We start from the raw sequence: 24486 nt of genomic DNA, 5'->3' as shown, positions 1-24486 counted from the left end.
AAATGGATAGGCAGGATAAAATCAACTAGCACGTGGTTTATTGATTACAGCCACTAGCTGAATTGTAATGGATTCTATTTCTTTAATATTCTGCAAAGTACCAAGGCCCCTTGGGTAAAAAACCCCACTTCATAAAGATTTTTTTTTAAAAAATGCCAGTACCGATAAGAAAAGGAGGCGAATAAAATTTTACTGATGCTGCATTTCTGTAGCATGACAAAAGAGCCCTGCCTCGGGGTACAAAGTATAAATGACAGCTTTGTCACAGGCTTCCTCGGTTTGTATCTCTATACTCTGCCCCTGGAAATAGAAGAGTACAGCCAAAAGAAACTAGCGGCTAGCTTTTATTTACTTTTTAAAGGAAAACATGATCATTGCCAACAAAACTCAGATGCTTTGGAAACTACTTGGATGTGAGATGTATTTTGGTTTCCTTATTTTTTAAAATTGTTTTTATACCTTAAAACCTGTGTATTTTTTTCTTTATAAGCAATGAGCTCTTCACAAAACTCCCTTTCCGGAAACAAGTGTTCCGACCTATCCTACCTACCTTCCAATCTCCAACTGGGCTTTTGTTCTTAACGCTTTTCCTACGGCACTGAAATTTTAACAGACCCGTGTCATCTTCCAGGGTTTTACCTACTTTCAGCAGATATGTGGAAGACACATACTCCCTGACGAGAAACAAAAGTCTGAGCAATCTCACATTGCTCAGCACAGCGCCTTCACGTGAAAACCCCTCTGAAAACACTCCGGGGTGAAACCATAACCCAGTCGGCTGCTTCGGCGGGCAATCTGCCCCGTGGTGGCCTCATGCCCCCGCCCGGCCCCGGGCCGCAGCGGTAGGCCGCGTAGACCCCGCCGGCCCTCAGCGGGCCCCGGGCGGGCCACAGCCCCCCGCGCGCGCGGCGCCGCTTCCCGCCTCGCTCCGCCGCGCGCGCCCGACGCGGGCCGGGAGCGGGGGTGGGGGCGCTCGCTGCCCGCGTGCCCGGCGCCGCGCGCCCGCGACGGCCCGCGGGGGCGGGGCGAAGGAGAGGGCGGGGCCAACGCGCCGCCGCTCGCCCCGCCCCCGAGCCGCCACCACAAAGGCAGGGGGCGGGGCGCCGCGCTCCCCCCGCGGTGGGCGCCGGCCGCTCCTTCTCCCGCCCCCAGGGGGCGGGGCGGGCGCGAGGGCGCGCGCGCGCGCGCCGTGATTGGCTGCCGGCGGCGGTGGGAGCGGGTTTAACGGCCGCAGCACCCCCGGGCCGGGGGAAAACAAAACAAAGGCGGCGGCGGGCGGCGGGAGCGCAGCGCGGCGGCAGGATGCCTCGGCCGCCCCTCGGCCCTCAGGGCGGGAGACGCGCGCCCAGCCCCCGCCTATGACCCCTGGCCGCCGCCGAGAAGGTACCTTCGAGGCGAGGGAAGCCGCTCCCCCCCTCCCCGCACCTCCCCTCTTTGTGTTTCGGTGAGGGCCCGGCGCTGAGCCCTCGCTGGCCGCCGCGCGAGGACCGGGGGTCCCGCCGCCACTCCTGCCCCAGCCCCCTGAGGGAAAGGGGCCCGGGGGCGCGCTGCTGCTCGGAGTCCGGGCTGGGGAGCGGAGCCGGCACGGCGCAGCGGTGAGTACCGGAGCGTGCGAGAAGCCGGCCACTCTCCCTTTTGCTGGGATATTTTTTGGGGGGCGGGGGGGAACGGGACACGACGACCCGGGCGTGGGAGGCGGCTTCGAAAGGAGCCCCGCGTTGCACCCCTAGCCGGGGGGGCCGCAGTTTCCTGTGTGCGCGGGGCGGGGGGCCGCCAAGGCAACTTTGCTGGCGGGAGGAGGGCTCGGGCGCTATTTATAGCGCCTGGAAATGACGGCAGCGCTGCCTGCCTGCTGCCTGCCTTGTAGCCTCCTCGTTACAGGGCGGGTGGCGATGGTTTACATAATTGGGGGGGGGCGGGCGAGGCTGAGCTCGGCGAGCAGGGGTCCGGTGGGTTCCCGTCTCGCTCCCTTCCGCCCTGCCAGGGCCCCAGGGGCGGTGTGGCGGCTCCCTGCTCGGGGTCCGTCGGGGACGGAGCCGGCGGGCTGAGAGCTGGCCCGTGTTCGGGTGTCCGCGCACGGCTGTTCCCCGGAGGGCTGGGGGAAACGAGCCGTTGTCCGGCGGTGATCGCTGCGAGTGGGAGAGAAAAGGCAACGGCGTCGCTCGCCGCGGCGGCTTTGTGCTCCGGCGTGAGAGGGGAAAAGGCTCAAACGTGCACGGAGCAGCCGCTCCCTCCCGGCAGGGAAACCGAGTCTCTGCCGGTAACTTTCTCCTCGATTTTTTTTTTTCCTTTTATTTCTCGGTATCTAAAGTGAAAATGAGGCTCCGGTGTCTCCGTCTTGAACTTTGTGAGGTTTTTCCCTGCTGGAGTAACCACATCGCAGCTTACTAGGAGTGCGTGCGAGGCTTTGTCCGGCCTCGCGGAGCTGGTCAAAGACTCTTCACCTTATTTTTGTGTCACCCTTTTATTTTTGGGCCCAGAAACAATGACGGGGAGGCTCATTTCTTACACCTTTTATTTCTCAATACGCTTGTGTGCGGTTCCAGGCAGCGGTGTGAAAATCCCCACGCAGACAAGACAACCCTTTCCTTGCCGGTGCCGGGTAGGCACCGCTCCGGCGGAGCGGCTCCCGCGGCCCGCCCCGCGCCCCGCCGGCCGCCCCCCCCCGCCACGCTTATCGGGGTGTTTGTTTACACATCCGGGAACCGCGCGGGGCGGGGCCGCCCCCCCGCCCCATTGGCCGCCCGGCGCCCTTCGCCGGTGACGTCACATGCGCGGGCGGCGGGACGGGGCCGTTAATGGCTCGTCCCCCAGCCCGGCCTTGGGCTGTCGGGGCGGCCCCGGGAGCGCGGCCCCGCTCGGGGCCGGGCCGAGCCTGCGGGCGGGCGGGCCGGCCGGGGACAGGCCCTGCGGCGCGGGCGAGGAGATCTGGTGGTGGGGCTCCCGCTGCCGGCTGGGCGGGTGGTGCTGCCTCAGAGGCTCCTCTCGGTTCCGGAGTGGTGGGTGCAAATACAACTCACCGAAAGCGGGGTCTGAGCATCCATTTAGAAACGGGCGGGCAGCAACCCGTATGCTTAATTTTGCAGTTCCTTTCAAATCTTAAGGAAACCCAGCTGTCATGTGCATGACCGAAGCACAGACTGTGCTGTTGTCTGGGGGTAAGAACAAAATAGTTGCCTCAGGTTTCTACGCAGCCTTCCACAAGGTACTGAACAGCAGTGGAACCTGCTGCTGCTCATAAGAGTGGAGTGACACTGGATTTATTCACCATTACTAGAGCAACTACGTAATGGTTCATGTTTTGAATCTTGCCTTTAGCATCACAAAGCAACAAGCTCTGTGGCTCTTACAGTGTGTATCAAACACCTAGGATGGCTCTCTTTTTGAAGAGAGCAGTATCAAATACAGTTTTGTCAAAAGAGCGTTGGAATTCTTTAGTTTATGCAGTTGAGCCTGAAAGAGCCCAGATTGCTTTTAGAAGTGTGAATTAAAACTTGCTGAACTTCTGCAAACATTGAACTCATGTTTCAGTTACTGATCAAAAGGGTCTAATCCAAACGTTTTTGCTTTAGGTGCCTTTCATTCTGAAACCTTGGGGGTTCTTTTCCATTTCTGCAAACCTAAATAGAATCTATCTTTCTAACATTAAGAGGTCAATTGGGGAATTTAAAGGGAACCTCATGCTTAACTTCCAGGATTTTATTTCTTGTGTTGTCTTTCTCCTATAATCTGTTACCTAATAAATGACTTAATATCCAGCTGTTCTGCAGAAGCATGATCTTCTCTCCAGACTCTGAAATAATTTGTCCCTTTGCAGTTATAATTAAACTATCTTGAGACAATAGGTATATAATATTTAAATTACTGTATTAATAGTGAAGTTCTACGCTTCATGCTAACTGTGTTATAGTTGAAACATATTCATGTATTCCTTATCAAATTTGTTTTCTTTTTCAGTGTCTTAACAGAAGTCCAATCATTCTGGTGCATAGATATGTGCTTTGGATGGCAACTTGTTCCCATTCTTGCTTATTTTTTTTGGATTGCATCTGTTCTGCTATATGTCTTGTTTGTGGTTTATCTTTGTAATCCTTTGTTTAAGAAATTTTCTTGTAGCAAGTCCTTTAGTAGTTCTTGAATCTTTTTTTCTGCTGCAGTCATAATCTCCAGATTAAAAAAAAAAAACAACAAAACAAAACAAAACCCAAACCCCTTTAAATCTTGCTGTGGCTGTCTCTTGTGCTAGGCTAGTTGTACAGATTACTTTCTCAAGACTTCTTTTGAAGCACAGTGACGGCTTCCTATAAACAGTCTTTAATTTATGTGGCTTTCATTATCTGCTCTATTTGTATTACTAGGATCCTATTGCTAGAAGAGTGGTTAACTGCTGCCCTGCACACAGTTTACAAGTGTGACAAGTGTTTTGCATGCTCGTTTTAATAGCTGGATCAAGATACTGTAAATTCTTTATATTGCCTCTCATTTCTGTGTTTGTGCTATTGACCTACTCTGTCAGTCATCTGATAGCTGATGACATAAGTGACTGTGCAGTGTTCATGTTTGGATTGCTCATTAGCTTGACGCATATAGTGTGGTAACTGATGGCCTTTGACAGATCAGTAGATGGTGTTATGAATATTTAGAATCTGTAATTTTGAGGAAAACTCTAAAAAAGGCTTGCTTTCCAGCATAGCAGGAAGGTCTGGCCTTCTCTGTGCATGTAATGTCTCTTAAAGGCACTCTGGAGGATTAAGAACGCAATTGGGTGTTCTTTGTGTAGAATTTAGCTTTTATCTGATTTTTTTTTTTTTGGTAGGATCCATTAAGACTATTCTGGTAGAGTGGGGAAGTATCTAACTAGGTTTGATCAGAACACTAGTCAAAAAGGTCTTTGCCTAAAGGCATAGTTCTCCTGAGCTCAAATGAGGAGGCATGGATCCTGAATAGGGTGACAGCATCTTACTTATTTCACTTAAAGCTAGATGTGATACAGCAAGATTTTTGCTGAAAGCTGAAGTGCGAATATCTATTGTATGTTTATTGGATGTGGCAGGTGTTTTCCAAGATGCCTTGTCACTTCCTATATTGGAACTGACCACTGGATTTTCAAAGACAAGTCACTTTCTCTAATCCCCTGCTTTTTGCTGTAATTTTCTGCATGAAGGTCTTAGAGTATACCTGGTATATTAGAAAGTGCTCGTGTTTCCTGGAGGACCGTTTGAATCTCCCTTGTTAGAAGCGTGATGGAGTAGAAGCCACTAGTGGAACAGAACTGCTTGTTTCTGTGTTGAATGGAACTTGAATCATGCAGCTTCATAGAAGGGGCCTGTAGTTTGCTCCAAATAACACCTTGCTTTGTCTAGAATTGCTGAATAACAAGTTTATTCTGGCCTTGTTGTAATCTGCTAATTGTTCTGCTCTTTTCACCTGCAGGTTGTGACTGTTTCTCTTCTGTCACTTGTGTGGAAAGTGCCACACACACTCCAGAACAACAACGGCTTTTGCTTGCATATTCCAGTGTTTCTTTTGTCAGCGAGTTCAGCAAAGTTGTAATTCTTCAAGTGCCAGCCCTGAGCTGAGTGAGGAGCCACCAGCAGAGATGGTAAAAATGACAAAATCAAAAACGTTCCAGGCTTACCTGCCAAACTGTCATCGAACCTACAGCTGTATCCACTGCAGAGCCCATCTAGCCAATCATGATGAATTGATCTCCAAGGCAAGTGGTTTGTTTAGAGACCTCATGAATTATTTCTTAACCAAAATGGTTATCACTGTATCACTGCTCCCAGTAGATAAGGGATGCAAATTGATGCATACTTCAGAGCATCTTCCCTGGGTTCACTCTTGGGTCATACATGTTGTGTGCTGAGGACTGGATATATTCTGGAAACTTTTGAATGTGGCATAAAGGCTGATCTAATGTATTCCACATATTGACAACCTCTGTCTGCTGTCAGGTAGGTACTACTTGTGAGCTGTCATATCTGAAGTCTGCTAAGGGATACTGTCAGAAGAAAACATGAATCTCTGGGTAGGGAAATTATTCTGGTTATGTTTATTTCTGATAAGATTTTTGACTCTGAAGGTCACAAAACTGGCTGTTTCCAGAATGTTCCACCTCTGTTATGGAAGCTGTAAACACATTTACTTCTGCTGTATACCAGTTCCTAAGGAATATGATTAGTTCCAGATGTTCAAAATAGTTGGACTCTCTAAACTTAAGCTTAGAGGATGTGTGGATCCTTGAAACAGGCTAGGCCCATCCTTACCTGTTTCTGGAAGAAACCAAGATTTTTCATGTAATACATAGATCTTCAAGGTCTTTTCCAACATAGACGATTCTGTGATTCTGTAGAAAAACCTGAAGCTTGGGCTAAATACTTGCCAGACTGTTTCATTCTTTGCTTCAAATAAGCTCTGATGAATTTGCTCTTAATGGTGTCTTGGAGGAAACACTTTAGTTACTTTTCAGACCTCTTAATACAAATTGCTTTCTATATAACTTATGTCAAATAAAATGCTTAGTGTCAAACCCTTTAACTAATTTTCTGTTGCTTCTGCCTGTTTGTATCTTCAGCAGCGCTGAAGAGATGACGGGGAGAGTGTGAGAATGCTGCTACTTCTGAATTGAGGTTTTCTTTGGGTGAGGAGAGAGTATACCTGCTTGCTTATCCCTTAGAGGGCTATCAGGAAATAATGGGTTTTCCCCATGCCATTTTTCTTGTTACTGATCTTTTTGATCTTTGTTTAGATCGCAAGACAACATTTTGGTTCAAATAGTAAAATTGGGAATGGTTTTTGGAAGTGTTGTTTATTGCTTGCTTCTGCTCTGCTTTTAGTCTTTCCCCGTAAACCATTTTTTCCCACAGCTTAGTACATATATTGAGGCACGGAACTGCAAATGTGACATGAAATGTGAAACTGTGAGCTACCTACATATGTAAAGTGATGTGAAGAAATTAAGAAGGAGGCCTTGTTTTACTTGTATTAACCTGAAGAATGTTCCTCACTTTCATTGTAGTGATTGATCTTACTTTAAGGTCAGCAAAAGCAAGAGTAATTCAAATAGTAATGTGAATGCATTTGAATTTCATTTGTTTCCATGTTGACTTTAGAATTTGAATATAAGGGGTCTTCTTGGAAACGCTGAATTCTAAATTACAAGCAATCATAGCTTCATTATTCACTACATATTCTGGGCCAAAAACTAGTGGGAGGGGTTAATCTTTCCTGAACTTCAGGTTGTAGATGCCTACAGGAAGAATGAAACTTTCCTAGCTCTTGTCTCTTGATGTATAGATCCATTGAGACAATGTAATCCAAGCACACATACTTAATAGGAAGTTCTTCTTTTGATGGACTTAGATGATGCATGTCGACTAAACTGTCACAGTTACCACATGAGCCGGCTGTTATCCAAGGTCTTGGGAATTTTGGTCAGCAGAGTATTTTAAATAAGTTCTTAAGCAAATTGCATGTTCATATTACAGCTTCATAAATAATTTCAAACATTAAAAAACCATGTTCAATTCAAAGAATGTGGAGAACTCTCATCTAGTAAATGCAAATACTTATTTCTAAGTTGTTTCTGATGGTGTGGGGAAGGGTGTTAGATACAGATTCTGCTCTGTTTCCGGCTTCCATAATTTTCAGTGAAGACACCGTACAAAACTTTCTGTACTTTCAGGTCGACCATGTGTTTATTTGACAGCTGATCCATATTCTGTCAGCTCAAGATTTATTGATGGTGTTTTATTGTCTAAACCTGTGATAATGAGAAATATATTTAAATCTGAGGTGTATCTTTTTGTATGTTTGTAAAATAAAAAGAACATTTCTCATCTATTGTACTTGTATTTGGAACATAGCTTTAAAAAATTCACCCTTCTTTAAGCTTAACTTGTATATATTCCAACACTGGAGAAGTTATTCTGATGGAAACAACTGCAAAGCAATAGACACACTTGGATGACTGAAAATTAGTGCTGTCCTGGGGGGTGGCAGGGAAAGTGCTGGGAGGAAATAAGATGTGATTTGCTTTAAATGAAAACACAGGTTAACATGGAAAATAAAAACTGAAGAAATATCCTGGACAACACTTGTAGACAGAACTGTGACAGGACTAACAGATGAGTGTACCTCAGAACTGGTGTTTTATATTAATCTTTTTTTCTGAAGTTCTCTTAAAGTGCTTTCATTGGTGGATATTATGTGCAGTGAACTTAAGTTAGAGAGGTGGGTTTTTTACTTATACTAACTATATAGAATCCTAGTTACTATATCTATCCAGCTGCTGCAAAAGTACTTAAAATAACCTGAAGGTAGCAATACTTAAAATAACCTGAGGTTGATTCTATACCATCTGAGGTTAACTAAGAACAGGGCAGTTCCTGCGCTGTTTGGGATTTATTGATGGAGTAGAGAATGGGACTGCTCAACCACCATTTCCCCCACCTCCACCTTACTTAAGCTCTGTGTAACACTTATTAAATACAATTTTTGGTTAAGATTGTCTCACTTTTTTCCAAATGCTTACTCTGCAATCTCACTCCAGAACCTTAGTGCCACAAATACTCTTCAGCAGCTAAAGACAAACAGTATTTGATACCTAGCTGTAACTGCTTCATGTGGGTGGTGTTGTCCCCCACCCCACCTTTCCTGGGTACATGGTGGTTGCTGTTGCTGCCTTCTGTGTGGTTGGGGAAAAGAGCCTAAATACATGGTGCACTCTTAATTTAATGCAGCTACAACTAGCTTTCTAATGTGCTTTGAGGTATAAGCAGTCGTTACGCCTGACACCATAATGTTTCCAACTCCAAGATGAAAAGATAAGCTGTGCTATGAAATGAGTGGTGTTTCTCTTAAATGTTGGTCTGTCATGGAAAAGTAGAGTGTGCTGCATATTTCTGTCAATCATCCTTTTGATTCTAGTCCTCAGCATACCAGACTTCAATACAGATTCACAGTTCTGCTTTGGAGAACTGTTGATGCCAATTGTCTGACAAGGATGGCAGTGTACACGAGTCACCTTTTCATTTTATTTTGGTTCTGTTTGAGTAGCAGGATCTCTTTCTTGCCTTAGGATTAATCATCGGGCTCTTTATTTTTTTTCTTATGCCCTTGCTGGTGATAAAATGGCAACTGAGAGTCTTGGCAATGGCTTAGAAATAAGAATGCAGACTAATGAGAGTATAAAAATGTGCTACCTGCACAAGTGAATTCACTGTCTGTAGCTTTAGTTTTCTCTGCAGCTATGAAAGGACTCAATGTGTTGCCTAGTGTTGAAATCAACTTGGATGTTGGTGATTAGAGTGTATATTTCTAGATGTTTTCACTATAACCTTTTCTGTGTCTAGAGAGGAACTTGGGGCAAAGGGGAGGAGTGGGAAGAAGGCCCCTTGAAAACAGAAGTCCCAAACTAAGAGGTCATCAGCAGTAGACATGTTGACAAACATTAGTCTATACAGCTGAACACATGCACACATTAATGAACAGTTGCCTTAATTTATAATGCAAATCATTTGGGGGAAAGCACTGATTTGAAGGATACATAATAAGAGAAGTAACGAACTGTAGATGACTTAATTGAAATGTGTGATTTTGAAGTGGTGTCAGGTAGATCTTAGTGCAAATCAGTAGTGTCTAACAAGTCTGCAAGTGCAGGATTTTCTGTTTCTGTGGTGAAGACTACAAAGTGTATGTTAAATATCTTAAAGTACTATTAGGAGTATAGCAGTCTTCACTGCACTGGGAGACAGAGGACAGGGGAAGAACCTGCAGTTTTGGGGTTTTTTTGAAGATTCAAATTGATATTTTTAGAGCCATATCCTACTATTGACTACAGGCACAGAAGAAAATTAACCTCTATCAGCAAGTAATCACAGGCCTTTATAAAGAGCAAGACAAAAAAATTGATGCCATAGGAGGTGTTTGGATTTAAAATGTTTGAATAGCGCACAAAAAACCAACCTAACAGTATATGTTAATAATTTTTTAAAATCCCAACAATTTAAAAAATGGACAGTTGTTTGAGGAAAAACCTCTACAAGACACTTAGAAGACTGGGGGAAATTGCCACTTGTGAGGCCTGTGAAAAAAGTTATATGTATGTGGCTCTTAAAGTGATTCTAAAATAAGTTTTGTGAAAGGCTTAACTGAAAGAGTTTTCTTTGGATTTGTTTGTAAATGGTAGAAAATGTGCAGTGATTATTAGCGTTATTTAATTTTATAGGAGGCAAGTTTTACTTGAAGAGTGTAAGTTCCGAAGCACTTGACAATGTCTTGTACCCACTAAGTTCCAGTAATTGTTTAGAAATTCAGGCACGGTCCAACAAATTACAAAAATACAAATATCTAATAGAAATCTCGGAACCTAATGGATATATTATGAAACATAATGCTTTGTTACTCAAGGCTGACCTGCTTGAAAGACTGTTGAATTGTCTTACAATGTGCCTTAATGCTGGGGATGGAGGAAAATCTGAATTATTTTGTATAGATGCCTGTATAAATACTGTCACTTTCTTCTGTCTCATTCATTGCAAAGCATTTCTGACCAGAGGGGGAAAAAGTCATATGAAGTCACAGACAAGACTAGATGTGTCAATATTTTCAAGAACAAGTTCTGCATAAAGGTATATATATATGTAGCTGTCATTGACTTCACTGGGAAATCCTTGCACCTTATGGGTAAAAGAACAGCCTTGGTGGTTAAATTTAGTTCTCCATGGCATTCGGTATGTCTGCTATTATATTATTGATGAGAAGGAAAAGTCTTCAGCTTAAATAGATGCCAAAGCATTTTTAGCCTTGCTTAGCAATCCATGTTTTTGTCCTCCACTGTTTAACTGATGAGTTCAAGAGGATTTTTTTCAAGTGCTTATTGTCTTTAAGTAAAAAATGCTGTTCTTAGCTGGATTCAGTTTGGTAATTCCCCCTTTGCTTATGCTATAAGGAGTACTTGGAAAGATACTTGGGCCTCTTGTATGCTTGAAGGCCATTTTTGTTCCCTGCTGAAAAAGTTGAGAATAGGCCTAATTTCATAAATATTCTGGTGATAATTTTTTTTATCTAAGAGGCTTCCAGTTTTTTGGGTTCTGTTTTTTTTTTCCTCTTGGGGGAACAATCTAGTTTTTGGAAGAGAAGCAATCTTTGGAAAACATCCAAGAATAGATTTGAAGGCTTAAAGGAGCTGGAAAATGTGCAAGGGAAGTGTTCTACACTACGGGTGTTTTGACATAATTATTTCTGAAATATGTTCAAGATGCTGTATAACTGTCCTGCCTGACAAAGTCTTCACTTCAGGAAATATCATTTGCCAAATCTGCAGGCATGCAGTTTTTGGGGTGGAATTTTTTATGGTTATTCTTTACATACTGAACTTTATAACTTGCTTTACTAAAATCAGTAAATAATTGAATAAAAATATACTTTGAAAAATTTTTTAAAATACTTATGGAGTCAGCTAGAATTTACCTAGTAAGCAGCTGAACAGCATTATCTCTAGTTCTCTGGAGTATTGAGGAGTTGGATCTGAGAGAAATATCAAATGTAACACATTTTGGTTTTCCCTAATAATTTTTTTTGGTAGCTTACGTTGAATTCAATTTTCTAAATTAATTTTGCAAATCTTGAAGTGACAGGATATCCTTACAGTATCTGATGCATCTTACTGAGAAGATCATTTCAGTCATCAGAGCACTTGTATGTGTTTCTGGTTTACTTAACAATACTGCCCCTAAGAATACTGTCTTCTGAATTAGTAATATTTATTTGAACTGCATACTGGTTCACAATACTAATTCAGGTTGATCTATCTGAGCTTGTAAAGTGAACTCTAGCAAATGAAAGGAAACTCAAGAAAATGAAACAAAAAAACCCACTTATGGACTTCTTTCATTTCCATTCTTTAAAATGATTTTTTTGTATTGAGTAGCTTGCAAGCTGTGCTTAAGAAAGCTAGTGTTAATGCCATTCTGACTTGCTCATAATAATGCCTGCCATAGCTTTAATACATGCCAAGATGGCACTTTCTCTGGATGTTTTCTGTGGAGCATGATCTCTAGCCATGCAATCTAATCCCATCTGTGGGGAATAATTAATTACATAAACTTTTTTGTAGCTTCCCTTCCCCCACCCATGCCCTTAGGTTTGCCTTGGGGCAGTAAGTACACGTTCTGCTTAACTGATACTTCCTTTTCTCCTGGGTAAACCAGCTAATCCTGGGGTTAGAGTTAATGACAGGTTAGAAGCATAGATCATACCTAATTCTGCAGGTATGTACTAGTGTGTAAGTGAAACATCTCTAAAGTTTCTTTACTACAAAATGTGTTGATGACTGAGGTCTGTCAGATGATTTGAAAAGATCATAATACCAAACTATTCTTTCAGTCGACCTTAGCATAGTTCCTAAGTGCAACTGAGCAGTTTTGCTTACACTATCAGACATTCTAGATACAACTGTGCTGAAACAAGAAAAAATTATGGATCTTGTAGATCTTCCTGTAGGAATGGACGGCTAGTCAAATATGAGAATTTTTTAGGGAAAAATTTAACTCATAAATCAATATTATTAATTGAGGAGCATAAAAAGTCAGACTTAAAACTGTTTTAACTGTGAATAAATTGCCTAGCCTCTAAGTAAAAATCCTGGCTGATGTGAATCATTATTGATGAGAGTTGATCACACTTGCCACTATCTTCTAATTCCTCTCTACTGGGTAAGGCATGTGTTTAAGACTCAGTACAGTGTTCTGTTTTAGTTATGATTTATGTATAGTGCTAGCAATCTTGGAAGCACTGAACAAATCTTGCAAAGTAGAAGTTTGTGTTTGCATAGGTGGTGTTTGTTCTGTAGAAGAAGTTTTTCTGGAGACTGGTTTGAACGGTTATGCCTGTTAGTCCTTGACACTGCCATTTAAAATACTCTCTTTCATTTCCTTTGGGGAGTTGACACACAAGGCGTTTAACCTGTCAGTCTCTTAAAATTCGTATCAGTATAACTAATTCATACAGAGCAGAGTGTGAGAAACTTAGTGCTGGTAAAAACAAATGTTTGTTCAGTATTAATTTTTTTCTGGTTATGCAAAATACTCTGTTTCTAACCAAGTTACAAGCTTAGCAGGCACTTCAAGTGCTGAAATGGACTGTCCTCTTCGTTTCTGGTAATAAGATGCATCAGGAAGTAGAGCTATGATAATAAATCTTATACCTGCTAGTAGGTGGAACCCTACATAGTAATCAGTATTCTGTGGTCAAGAGAATGTATATGTGACAGGTGTATACTGTTTTTTATTGTTTGAATACAGGTTTTGGAAAAATATCTTCTGAGCTGTTCATGTGAGTAAGAAACTATGGCTGCCAAGCTCTGACAAGAAATTCCCAAGAAGAATTGAAAGGCACATGTTAAAAATTGATATCTTTACAGTGCATTTGCTTCAGTCAGTGTATGAGTTCCACATGGATGGACTGCAGGTCATGAAAGTGCTCAATGTCATACTGATGTTGTCGTTGGACACTGATTTTAAAGGAAAGTCTGAGTTGTCTAGACCCAAGTTCTGTATTCCAGAATGCACTAACACAAGTTGCTACAGGTTGCTGTTATCTGTGGGTGACATAAACATGGAGGAACTTACTTTTTGCAGCTGGGCGGAGAAACAATTGTTCTATGGCATGTAAATGTAATATTTAGCCTCTAAACATGTGGGTAGGTAAGAAAGATGGTATCAAATGAATCAACTAAACTCTGCTAACAGGAAGCTAGAGAAGGTGGGAATGGAGGAGCTTTTCGCAGTGGAATGTTTGTGAACAGATTTTCTATCTAAAACCACTTCCCAGGAAAAGGTTCTAGTTTGTGTTGCTTCTCCTTCCACTCTACCTTGATAATCCTGAAAATGAGAAGGTAATGATGACAGCCATTTCTGTGGGGAAAAAGCCTAGGAGAGTACAGCATATTTAGGTCAACAAAGCAAAGGGTGCAAGAAAGAAAAGTCATCTTTAAGAATACATAAGGAAAAAGGGACAACTAAAGCAATACTTTCTGACCTGCAGCTTGTATTTCATTTGGCTAGAATTATTCAGTTTATGAAACGAGAGAAGGGAAGAGCTTCTTTTTCTGCTATTCCTGGCATCCTGCTACTGGCCTCTGCTTAATTTTGAGAAATGCACGGTCAAGGGAGAGCTTTTATTAGGTGATATTAAGTCAAGACTAAACATAAACCTGGCAGAAATAATTGCATGATGTAGTTCAAAAGGTCTCCTGACTGTTGATTTGTTTTGGAGTATTTTTCTTCCCTAGCTAGGTGAGGAACTTCAAGTATGGCATATAAGTAGTTTAAAAAGTGATTGTGTGGGACCAGACAAACAACACACACACACACACACCCCCCATTAATTTGTATGTGATTATCATGTCTAATTACATGTAAATAGAGAAACTAGCGCATGATTAATAGGAAATAGTATTTCTTGGTGCAGTTTGAAAAAGGATTTAAGAATTCTGATTCACAGCATAAGAGTTTTTAAAGCAAAGATAAATGGCTGCAACTGTTTTAGTTTAAGAATTTTTACAATAGCTTAATAAAAAATAATGGTCATCGTGGCTTTGAAAGTTCTTTTTTTGTAATTTTGCGTACATGGAACAAGGAAGTTCTAGTTTAAGTTTACTACATAAAGAATAAGAGGAAGGAGGAGCTTTAAAATGTTTCTTTTGCTTTTTTCTTAAATTTTGGGGTTGCACAACTGAAGTTGTCTCTAAATGCAAGTGTACTTGGCTTAGGCTAGTTACTCATTTGTTAATGGACAGTTTTTGAGGGTATATACCCGACTAGTTTTTGTTTCAACTTCAGTAAGCATTCTCTGCATCGTTCTTGATCGTGAGACACTAGCTCTCATTTGGAGAGCACTGCTTATTTTACAGAAACTACAGACTGTAGGTTCTGTACCACTCTGCCAGTTTTGTGATGCATGTTTAAGTATCTCAGGAGAACTGAACTAGTGAGGATTTTTTTGTCTGTTTGGTTTAAAGGTAGGTGTAAGGATTACTTGCTGGCAGAGCTGTTCAGACTCTATACTCAACTGAGTCTCTCCTTTCAGGGTCAGTCCTACCTGAAGTTTTAGCTTTCACTGTACTGCATAGCCTATCTTTTTTTCCTTGCCTTGTGAAAAATAAGACTTGCAGTTCTGGCTAATGGAGAGAGAGTACCTTTTCCTTCGTCTTTGCTAGAGGTGAAGAAATATGTTCTGTCAATAAAAATCTCCATGTATTATTTTAGCAAACATTTAAAATAATTGTTACTAAAATATGAATGCTGTGAGCTGTTAGGGAGAACTTCTCATTTTAAGGTGAGATTTTTCTGAGTAGCTAAGGGCTGTATGTAACTACACTGCCATAATTTCTACTTGCAGTAGCTCAGAGTCTGGATTTCTTTTAATATTATTTGTTGCACTAAATAATCTGGTTAATGTTGGTCCAAAAGTGTTCATTTATATACATTTCCCTTTTACATCTTTCTTTGCAAACTGTTCTGAGTAAGTAGTTAAGATACGACAGTTATTGGTGGTGTGTTGCTAATCGTTAGACTGGCAAAATATCTATTTTGGTGTCAAGTGACTTCTAATGGTATAACTAAATATCCATTGCAGAAGGGTCAATCTGCCTTATGGTTCCATGTTACTAAAACCATTCAAAAATACTCCAGGTGAGAATTTTCCTTCCCAAAACCTTCCATGTTGATCTAATGTAGGTTTCAGAAAAGTTGGTATTTGGTCTTCAGTACTAGAACTGCAAGAATTCTTAAAAATTATTGTGCTTGTTCCTCAGCATGGATAAAATGGTTCATTTTGTTTTGAAGTATGTTGGGGAAGGGAAATTCTAGAAAAAAATAAAGATAATCTAGGAACTTTTTAAAAATGGAATTTAGTATGGAAGAGAGAACAAAAAAATCCATCTCAGTGTGATCCTGTTTGAATGGTAAATAATGGCTATGTCTAAATTATCAAGTAATTCAGTACAGAAGGAACAAATCAACAGATGAAAGCAGTGATGTGTGTTAACATACATTTTGAATGTTTTACCTATGGCTGAGTCTAGTCTGCTCAGAAGTTTTGCCAGTATGTTTGTAGCTCAAGGCTGTTTGATCATGTTTGATCTAACATAATGTTCAGGCCTTTATGTCTTCATTAGCGTTTGTAGAGTGCATAGTAGGAGAGCTTCTGGTTTAGTTCGGTACAGAAGGAACAAAGATGTAGTTCACAGGCACTGAAACTGCTCTGCAAGCCAAACCAACCCCCAGTAAGCGTGGTTGATTAGGGGTTTTACTACAAAACTGTGCTACTGCTCTGAACTAAAACATTAATTTAGATCCAGCTACGAAAGTCTAACAGTCATGTTTTGTCCATAATCTATCAGGAATGTAAGAGATTTGAAAGCATATGGCTGCGCTTGGGCATTTGATGATAACAGTTGTTTTATTAAAATAAAGCTGAGCTTATAAACTGATCAGATGTATTTGCCAAACAGAGTATGATGGTTTTATGCTTGGTCCAGAATTTCACTGGTCTTACATCAAATGATGCAATGAAATTGAAATAAATAATCTTTTGGGTGCAGCAGGAGAGAACAGAGGAGATGGAAATAATTCTCTTTGTGTTAAAAGCAAATCATTTAAATAGCGTGAAGGATGTCTAGGAAAATGAGAATTGATACCTTGCAGAGGGGTAGGAAAAAGTATGTTTTGTTTGCATTATGGATGCCTTCTTTTGAACAATAATCCTTAACAACTTAAAATAGCTGCTGGGTAAAATAGTTGTGGGTAAAAACTTTGCTGACCAGGCTTTCCTATCAGGAATTGGTATAAAGGAACTTGCCTGAAATAGTTTATGTCTGTGTTATGTTTATATGCTTACTAACACACTGTTGTGGGACTATTTTTTTGTTTGGTAGGGGTTTTCGTGTTGTTTTAACAAGTGCAACTTTTTTTTTTTTTTAATGCAGTCCTTCCAGGGAAGCCAGGGACGAGCCTACCTCTTTAATTCTGTGTAAGTACATTGTTATGGTTATGCACACTACCTACAGAGTGTAATTTTTCTGGTATGCTTCATAAGTGGAGAACAGTAGGAATTAATATTGCTGCACTTTGCCCTGTTCTTTTTAGTGCTGGCTTTACTCACCAGCAATAGTTACTAAAGAGCTACTGAGTTGATTTGTAAGTATTTCTTTGCATTAGTTTATCTTATATTTTAAGTAATTCTGCTACTATCTGAAAGTTGAGGGGAGGGTGTTAATGTGAAATTCCTTTTGTGAATGTAATGGTAACTGTCTTGAGTAAGAGTTGCCATTCTGACATACTCCAGAAGTCAAAAAATAAATACTGTGATTGTAAATTTGCTTTAGACAACTCTGCTGTAGTCTAAAGAAGAATTTTCTAGTGTGATAGTTAGATACATGTACAGGTTAATGTTTCAGTAAACTTGGTACATCTTAAATGACCTTGAATATTGCAAATGTGCTAGAGGCAAAAGGTCTCTGATCTTATCAAGCCTAATATTTGCAATTTTAGGCACGTTCTAGCCATGATATAAGGCTCTTTGAATTTGCTAATGGATTTATTTTAAGTTTCTGATACGCAGGATTGCATTTTTGTCTTCATTTTTCAGCAGTTTATTGTGTTGGAGCATTTTGGAAAAAGAAATGCAGTTAAGTGTCTTAGTCTATTTTAGACCAGGATAATGGAACTATAACTGCAAAGGATTTGATTGCAGATCCTTGAAATTATTTTTATATATAGTCATTCAATGGTGACCTGGGACTTCTAGTATAATTGTAGTAGTAAGAATATGGTAATACAACAAAAAAAATGGCAAAATTTTGTTCTTGTATATTCAACTATCTAAAAACTTGGTTTAGCCTTGCCTTATGTTTTCTGCATTGACTGTTATTCATGAAAAAAACAAGTTTGATGCAGTCCTTCACAGGATGTTTAGTTTTGATATTGCTGTTTTTCATCATGGCTTACTCTGCTGATCTGTAGGAAAGAAATATTTATGAGCCTTTTTCCTTGCTGCTATTTTGGAGTTGGTTCTAAATTCAGCTGTTGGTGCCGATTTACTGGTACAGACTTCCATTATAGAGGTCTCAAGTTGGTTTTGAAGGAAAGCCCGAAACTGTAGCTGTGTCCAGTTACTGCTTAGTGTTCTGTTCTCTGAAAGTTTAAATATTTAACCTTTGTTGATGGGAGTAAGTGGGCATCGCCAACACTAGCCACTTGAAAAGCAAAAAACAAACCCCATTTTCCTTCCTGTCCTTCAGCTCAGTGTAACAGAGGAAGTTACATTTACAGCATTAGGCACTTTTTTTTTTTAAACTATTTTTTGTCCTCTGGAGAAAAGGTGGGTAACTGGTAAGAAAAGAAACACTCTAGTGCAGTTGATGTAATTTATTCTCTTTTTTCAGGGTAAATGTGGGCTGTGGTCCAGCAGAGGAGAGAGTTCTTCTGACAGGTTTACATGCTGTAGCAGATATCTATTGTGAAAACTGTAAAACCACTCTTGGATGGAAATACGTAAGCAATATACTTAAGTCTTTGATAAATGTTTATATGCTGAAGCACAGATATGAGTAGGCCATTGAATAGCACCTACACTGACAGTTTCAGTGAGTTAGCTCTAGTGCTTTTGCATGTCAGACTGTAATACAGCTCTCTGCTTTACATCTGCTGGAATGCTGTAGCAGATAACTTTATTCTGGACTGCAAAACAGGCATGAACTATAGGTGTTATGACAGCTATCTAATACTTTTGTAATACCTTTTTGCAAGATTGCCAACCACATACACTAAACTGGATGGAAGAAATTGTCAGAGTGGGTCTTTGATTTCTTGGGTTGCAAAAGTTGGTTCATTAGCAAAAATACAAATTACAGTAAGTGGTACTGAGCACATTTACACTGCTTACAACTAATGTGAACTGCATTCTGTTGTTTGAAAAGTTATCTGTGCACTTGCACAGTTACCTGTAACACTAGCAGATGTGTTGCAAGTTTGATGTTTCAAAAATGTTAGATTCTGGGTGTTGCATGTAGGATTTTAATTGATTCAGTATAGCTTCAGATCTTATGGAAAGAAGTTGTCCTAATGCATTCCCTCTGATGATGAAAATAGAGATCTTTTGAAAAGGTTCCAAGTTCCCTCTTTCATTGCTTCTGGGAATAAAGAAGCTAAACACACATAATGTGGTATTTCCTAATCTTCACTTTAAAAAATGTGTTAAAAATCCCTCAGCAGTGAGAGAACATGGGAAGTTCTAAAGCAAGATTTGTTTTGCAGTGGATCTGCTGATTCCACTTAGGAGGTTTACTCCTATTTCCTTCTCAACCCTCTTCACCCTCTCTTTCCTCCCTTCCGCCTTGATTTGGTGTAACCGATATGGGATGTTAACTTGAATTTCTCCACATTTGTATTTTTAATGCAAGTTTGATGTTTAAAATACTTAATTTCCCCAGCTTAATTCAGTGTCTTGTTTTTTATTCTTCCCAGGAACATGCTTTTGAGAGCAGTCAGAAATACAAAGAAGGAAAATTTATCATTGAACTTGCCCACATGATAAAAGACAATGGCTGGGAGTGAATTGTAACCCTTTTTTCCTTCTGTTTGGACAATATTCTGTGGAACATGCTTTACAAAGACTAACGCAAAGTAAAGGAAGAGCTTGGCTAGAGTGGCCCTGAGAATATCACTGAACTCTGAAACCTCACAAATGAGTAGTGTAGTGTAAGTGGCTATTTCAGGCCATGTTTGCCTTTTCTCCTTGTGTAAGTTCCCTCTTTTGTACATGTATTATTGTGTGAACAGTTGTTTTGGAACATTTTGGATGACCTTTTTCTAAACTCTCTCAAACTAGAGAAACAATTCACTAATTGAAAGCGGATTTTACTGGTTAGCATCTATCTCTGACCTATGCCTTCAATGCTACCTTCTGCTGTGCATGCTTCTTGCCTAAACACCTACACTCCAGTCCTGTAGAAGTTCTATATCTGAGCAGTCCTAAAGAATGTATGGGATGGGGTGCTTTTTTATATGTAGCAATTTCTGATGTGTTTGGCAGTGAAGAGGATGCAGTATTGTAGTTATTAATTTCTTTTTTTAAATTTGAGTGTACCACAACCTATGTACATCTTGTAGGTGAATTGGTTAAAGGTACAGTGCTCACTTTAAAAAAAAAAAATTTCAATTTTTCAATTGCACTGACTGAAGTTAGCAGGTCTCAAGTTCTTAGGAAAGGTTATGCTAGAGGTTTTGTATCTTAATGAAATACCCTAGAAGGATTTTAAATCAATAATGCTATAGAAAATGTTCATTTAAGACCAACATATTCCCTAAGGAGTTTGCTGGATAAGAAATTTATAAAACTATAGCTTGCAAGATTAAAAAGGCAGAAAAATATATGCATCTTCTATTTTGGAAAAAAAAATTAGTCAGTGTATTAAAGTTTTGGTACTGTACCTTTGCCAGTAACAGGGACTTGTGCATAAGTAAAGTTTTATGGCTGGTTCCATGTAACTGTATAGTCCTAATGCACTGGACAAAGAGGTTGATATCAAGGAAACTTGTTGAAGTATTCTGCTTCTGCTACATTTGAACAAAAATATTTATTTTTGTGAGAAATGGCCAGAGCCTATGACATGAAAATTAATATAGTACCTGTAGGAAAAGGAGGGGTAATAATAGGGAAGGGAAGTTTGTCTCAGTTTTTCATAAAGTAACCAGATAGTTTTTAAAACTTGGGGGTGGGGAAAGGGTTTCTTGGTTTGCTGGCTAAATCATCCCCAAGTACCTTTTTATAATAAAAATTTATATGAAACTCACCTTCTCTTCTGTTCTCATGCTGTTTCTTAAATGGAATGAGTTGAGAAAAACTTCTGGAAAGTGTATGCACAGTATTAGCTGTTGGTATCTGTGCATGCAAATTCTGAGCAACTGTGAAAGAAATGCTCTACTTAAATTTGCTATCTTTATTTTCAAATTAAACAGTCTCTGAAAACTTTTTGTATTTTAATCTTTTTAATGCTTGAGGACAAAATGTTTGGAAAAAACCTTTAACACTATGTAAGTACTATAACTGAACAATGTGGAAGCCTTGCAATACAAAATCACTTTCTCTCAATAACAATTCTAACATGGCACCTGCAAGATTAGTCATAGGTGCTGTTGCTGCTGTTACGTTTTTGGGAATCTCTTGATAGGCTTTCTAAACTTTGCTGCACTTTAGAAATTTTGTCATACATGAAAAATTATGCCAATGGGTAGGGGCAATATGAATCTTTAAAACCAGCTTTCCGGTCTCTTTGTGGAGAGGAAGAGAGAGAAGAGAGTTTGCCTGTGTGTACTCATTCTCTATGATGCAGGCTGGCTAAACTGCAGTCAAGATGTAGTGATCTATAATTATGAATTAAAATGTAAGATTTAGAGAAGTAGTTAAAGCTGTTGGGTTTCAGTCCAGAGACCTGAGGTGGTACAGTCATGTTTAATCTGGATTTTGTGGCTTACACTTTACTACTTCATGTTCACATCAGGCTTCAAAGTCTCTTTTTTAACAATGTTAATGATGCAAGATGGGCTTTGGTGTTGCCTGTCTCTTGATCTTTTTTGACCTGGAATTCTTGGGATTTTTTTCCCTCCATTGTAATATATGTTGCCAACAAAGAAGGCAGTAAAACTTCTATCGGCAAAAAGTTTGTGTTGGCTTCAAAGTCCAGTTGCAATGTTGATGCTTGTGAACATGCTTACGTGAAGTTTGTGTATCTTTGGGCTTTTCATATTTTCAGGCTACAGACTTGTTGAAGCAGTACACTGGACTGAACACAAAAGTAATGGCTGCTTTTTAGTAGAGAGTTGAAATTAAAGAAGATATGTAAAGTATTAAAGATTTTTCTCTCTAAAATTGGAGGTTTGGCTATCTCTTGTTAGTAAGTTAATGCTGTCTATAACAGTCTGATTCTTACTTAGAAATTCAACCTCTTTCTTCAGTGCATTATTTATATTTCAAACTGGACATTTTCACCAAAACCTTAATTAACTTTGATGCCAAAGGTTGGGACTTCATCAAGTGCTTAGCACATAGAGCTTCAGACTGCTGGCATAAAGAGTTAATGATCAGTATGTGATGTTTATGGCTTTTAAGAGAACCAAACAAAGCAATATTCTTTTTGGTCTTTTAAGGGTGGACGCTTAGGAGTAAGGAGTAGAACTAGTACAGAAATTGCTATTTCTTGCTGCCATGTAACAATTTTGAGGCTCATTCTATTGAGGAGGGAATATGTGAATTTTCTTCCTATGTTGCTTGGCAGCATCAGTGATTATTTTCTCCCCTTGTAAAGATGTAGAGAGTTCTTGTCATTGGTTTTGGTGAAAGTAGAATCCAGATAGCAATGGCTGCTGGCTGATGTGAAGAGGTCAGTCTGGTCACTGAACCCTCCAGCAGCCATTTGAAAGAAAAATAAACTTACTTGAAAAAAAATTTTACTAAAGCATTTTCCCTCTAACCAATTTTTGTAATATATTAAAGATTATATTTAAAGTTTGTATGTGTTTGCTCTGGGCAAGTTTACTTCCCCTCCAACTTGAGCACTTTTGTTACTTGTACTGGTTATTTTTATTGTTGGTCTTAACATTTATTTTGTATTTTGTTTTTTATAAACTGTAACAAAAAGCTTTTGTGAACCTTTGTTTCTTGCTGGCTCTTTCTTGGACCAAATGAACTGACTATGAGCTGGCTTAGAAGAACTGTTCATTGGGATGCATAGGAATTTGCTAGCAAAAAATGTACATGTATTGAGTTTTTTTCCTCTGAACCTCTAAAGCCACGCCTGTTCTAAAGTAATTAATCATAATTTGATGTGATTTTAGTAATCTGACCACACATTCTCTGTCTAGGTCCAAAATAATGGCTGTAACAATGGTATTCCAGGACTGAGTCTGCCTCCAAACACTAGAGTTATCCTTTGGCTGGTCACTCCCAAGTACCTTTTTGATTAATAAAGGGTAATACTGCCATCTATAAAAATCCAGTTAAGTTGCAAACTTGCTGTGAAATAAGCTGCAGAATTTGGCGAGGGATTGCTGACAGATCAACCTAACGACTTCTGCTGTGTGCTTTTAGCAGTCGAGTAATCTCAAATCTGCCAGTAAAAAGGGCCAGAATATGAATTTCCCTCGTTCATTGTAAGCTATACAATGACAAACTGTATTAATGAAGTTTGTTATAATTCCATCTTAATTTCCCACTAGCACAGCCGGGTATCATGGCCAGTGTGAGTGGTGTGCCTTGCATGCTTGCTGTCTTTTGCAATCCATGGGACAGGAGGGGGAATTGAGTTTATGAGGTTTCTTTGAATTAAAATCAGGCCTCAGAGGTTCTGACAAATAGTCATTACTGCGCCCATAACTGATGGTCATCCATATTTCTTATTGGTGTATCAAGTTAGTGCAAGAGTTCATGAACGCTCTGTACCATTTTTGGTGGACTTAATGCTTCCCTCTGAGTAATGCTTGTAGAGCTTTTTCTGCACGCTCATCTCAGCAGTCAGGTTGCAACAGCAGTGACCTACGGTCTCAGACCAAATTTTGAACATCTCCATTCTTTGGTAATGGTGATGAGTGGAAGAAGCTGTCAAATTATTGTTAAACTTTTTGGACACTATTGTACTTCATCGAGACTCATGTTAAACCAACCAGCAGTATAAACACTTACTGCAAAAGGGACAGACACTTCAGAGGTTTTTTTTAAAAGGACTGTTACAAATGGTTTAAGGCCTAAAGCATGAGTCGTAAATGGCAGTTGAGTTGTGCCTCATTGTTTCTTAAACTCTTTACAATGCTTTCTTTTACAGGTGACATGGCTGTGTTGCTGTTTTGTCCTAGCAATACTGTACATCATTTGTTGTTTCACTATATTGTATCTACTTGAGGTATCACAATAAAAGCTTTCAATTGTTTTGTTGAGTTACTTGTTTTGTGTGATCTTTTGCTAATTAAATTCTCCTGCTTTATCCTCTGATGAAGCCAGAGGGAAAAGCCAGTGCTCTTAGTTGCTCTTAAAAACTTCTAAATGTGGGTTGAATCTTATTTTTATGTGGTTTTAAGACTGCTACTAAACATTTGGTTTTTTCCTTTCACTAATCTTTCCAAAATACAGAAAGTTGTGTTGTTGCTTTCAGAGCTTTTGCTCATTTTGAGCCAATCATGGAATTCTCTTCAAAAAGGGAATGATTCTCTCCACACCCCAAAACTAACTTTCAGAGAAATTGGAGGAAGTGTGGGTGTGCTTTCTGTTGCTTTATTTTGGTCATGTGTTGTCCAGAGGAGCACTGTGAGCACAGTCACTCAATCTATTTCTGCGTTGGCTGAGAGGAACTTCTGTAGTTCCTCTAATGAGATTAACAGTCTTCTCATGTGTCGGTGGAGTTCAGGTCCCTGCTGTGAGTCAGTGACA

The 24486-nt window shown here is 40.1% G+C and overlaps 1 protein-coding gene across 2 annotated transcripts; it reads left to right on the top strand.

Annotated features, from left to right (window-relative positions):
* Positions 1 to 1188: 1188 nt before the first annotated feature.
* YPEL1 (yippee like 1) lies at positions 1189 to 23996 on the top strand. Of its 2 annotated transcripts, none has more exons than XM_074920827.1 (5): positions 1189 to 1595; positions 5434 to 5716; positions 16994 to 17037; positions 18452 to 18560; positions 19533 to 23996. In XM_074920827.1, exons 2-5 carry the CDS (start codon positions 5600 to 5602, stop codon positions 19620 to 19622), a joined length of 360 nt encoding a protein of 119 aa, XP_074776928.1. In that variant the 5' UTR covers positions 1189 to 1595; positions 5434 to 5599; the 3' UTR covers positions 19623 to 23996. The 2 variants fall into 2 exon arrangements, with proteins under 2 accessions (XP_074776928.1, XP_074776929.1); XM_074920828.1 differs by lacking the exon at positions 1189 to 1595 and adding an exon at positions 2951 to 2999.
* The last annotated feature ends 490 nt before the right edge of the window (positions 23997 to 24486 follow it).

The sequence above is a fragment of the Athene noctua genome, chromosome 17 (assembly GCF_965140245.1).
Source record: "Athene noctua chromosome 17, bAthNoc1.hap1.1, whole genome shotgun sequence".
In the NCBI taxonomy this organism is placed as follows: Eukaryota; Metazoa; Chordata; class Aves; order Strigiformes; family Strigidae; genus Athene; species Athene noctua.
This window is presented reverse-complemented; position numbering and strand designations above follow the sequence as displayed.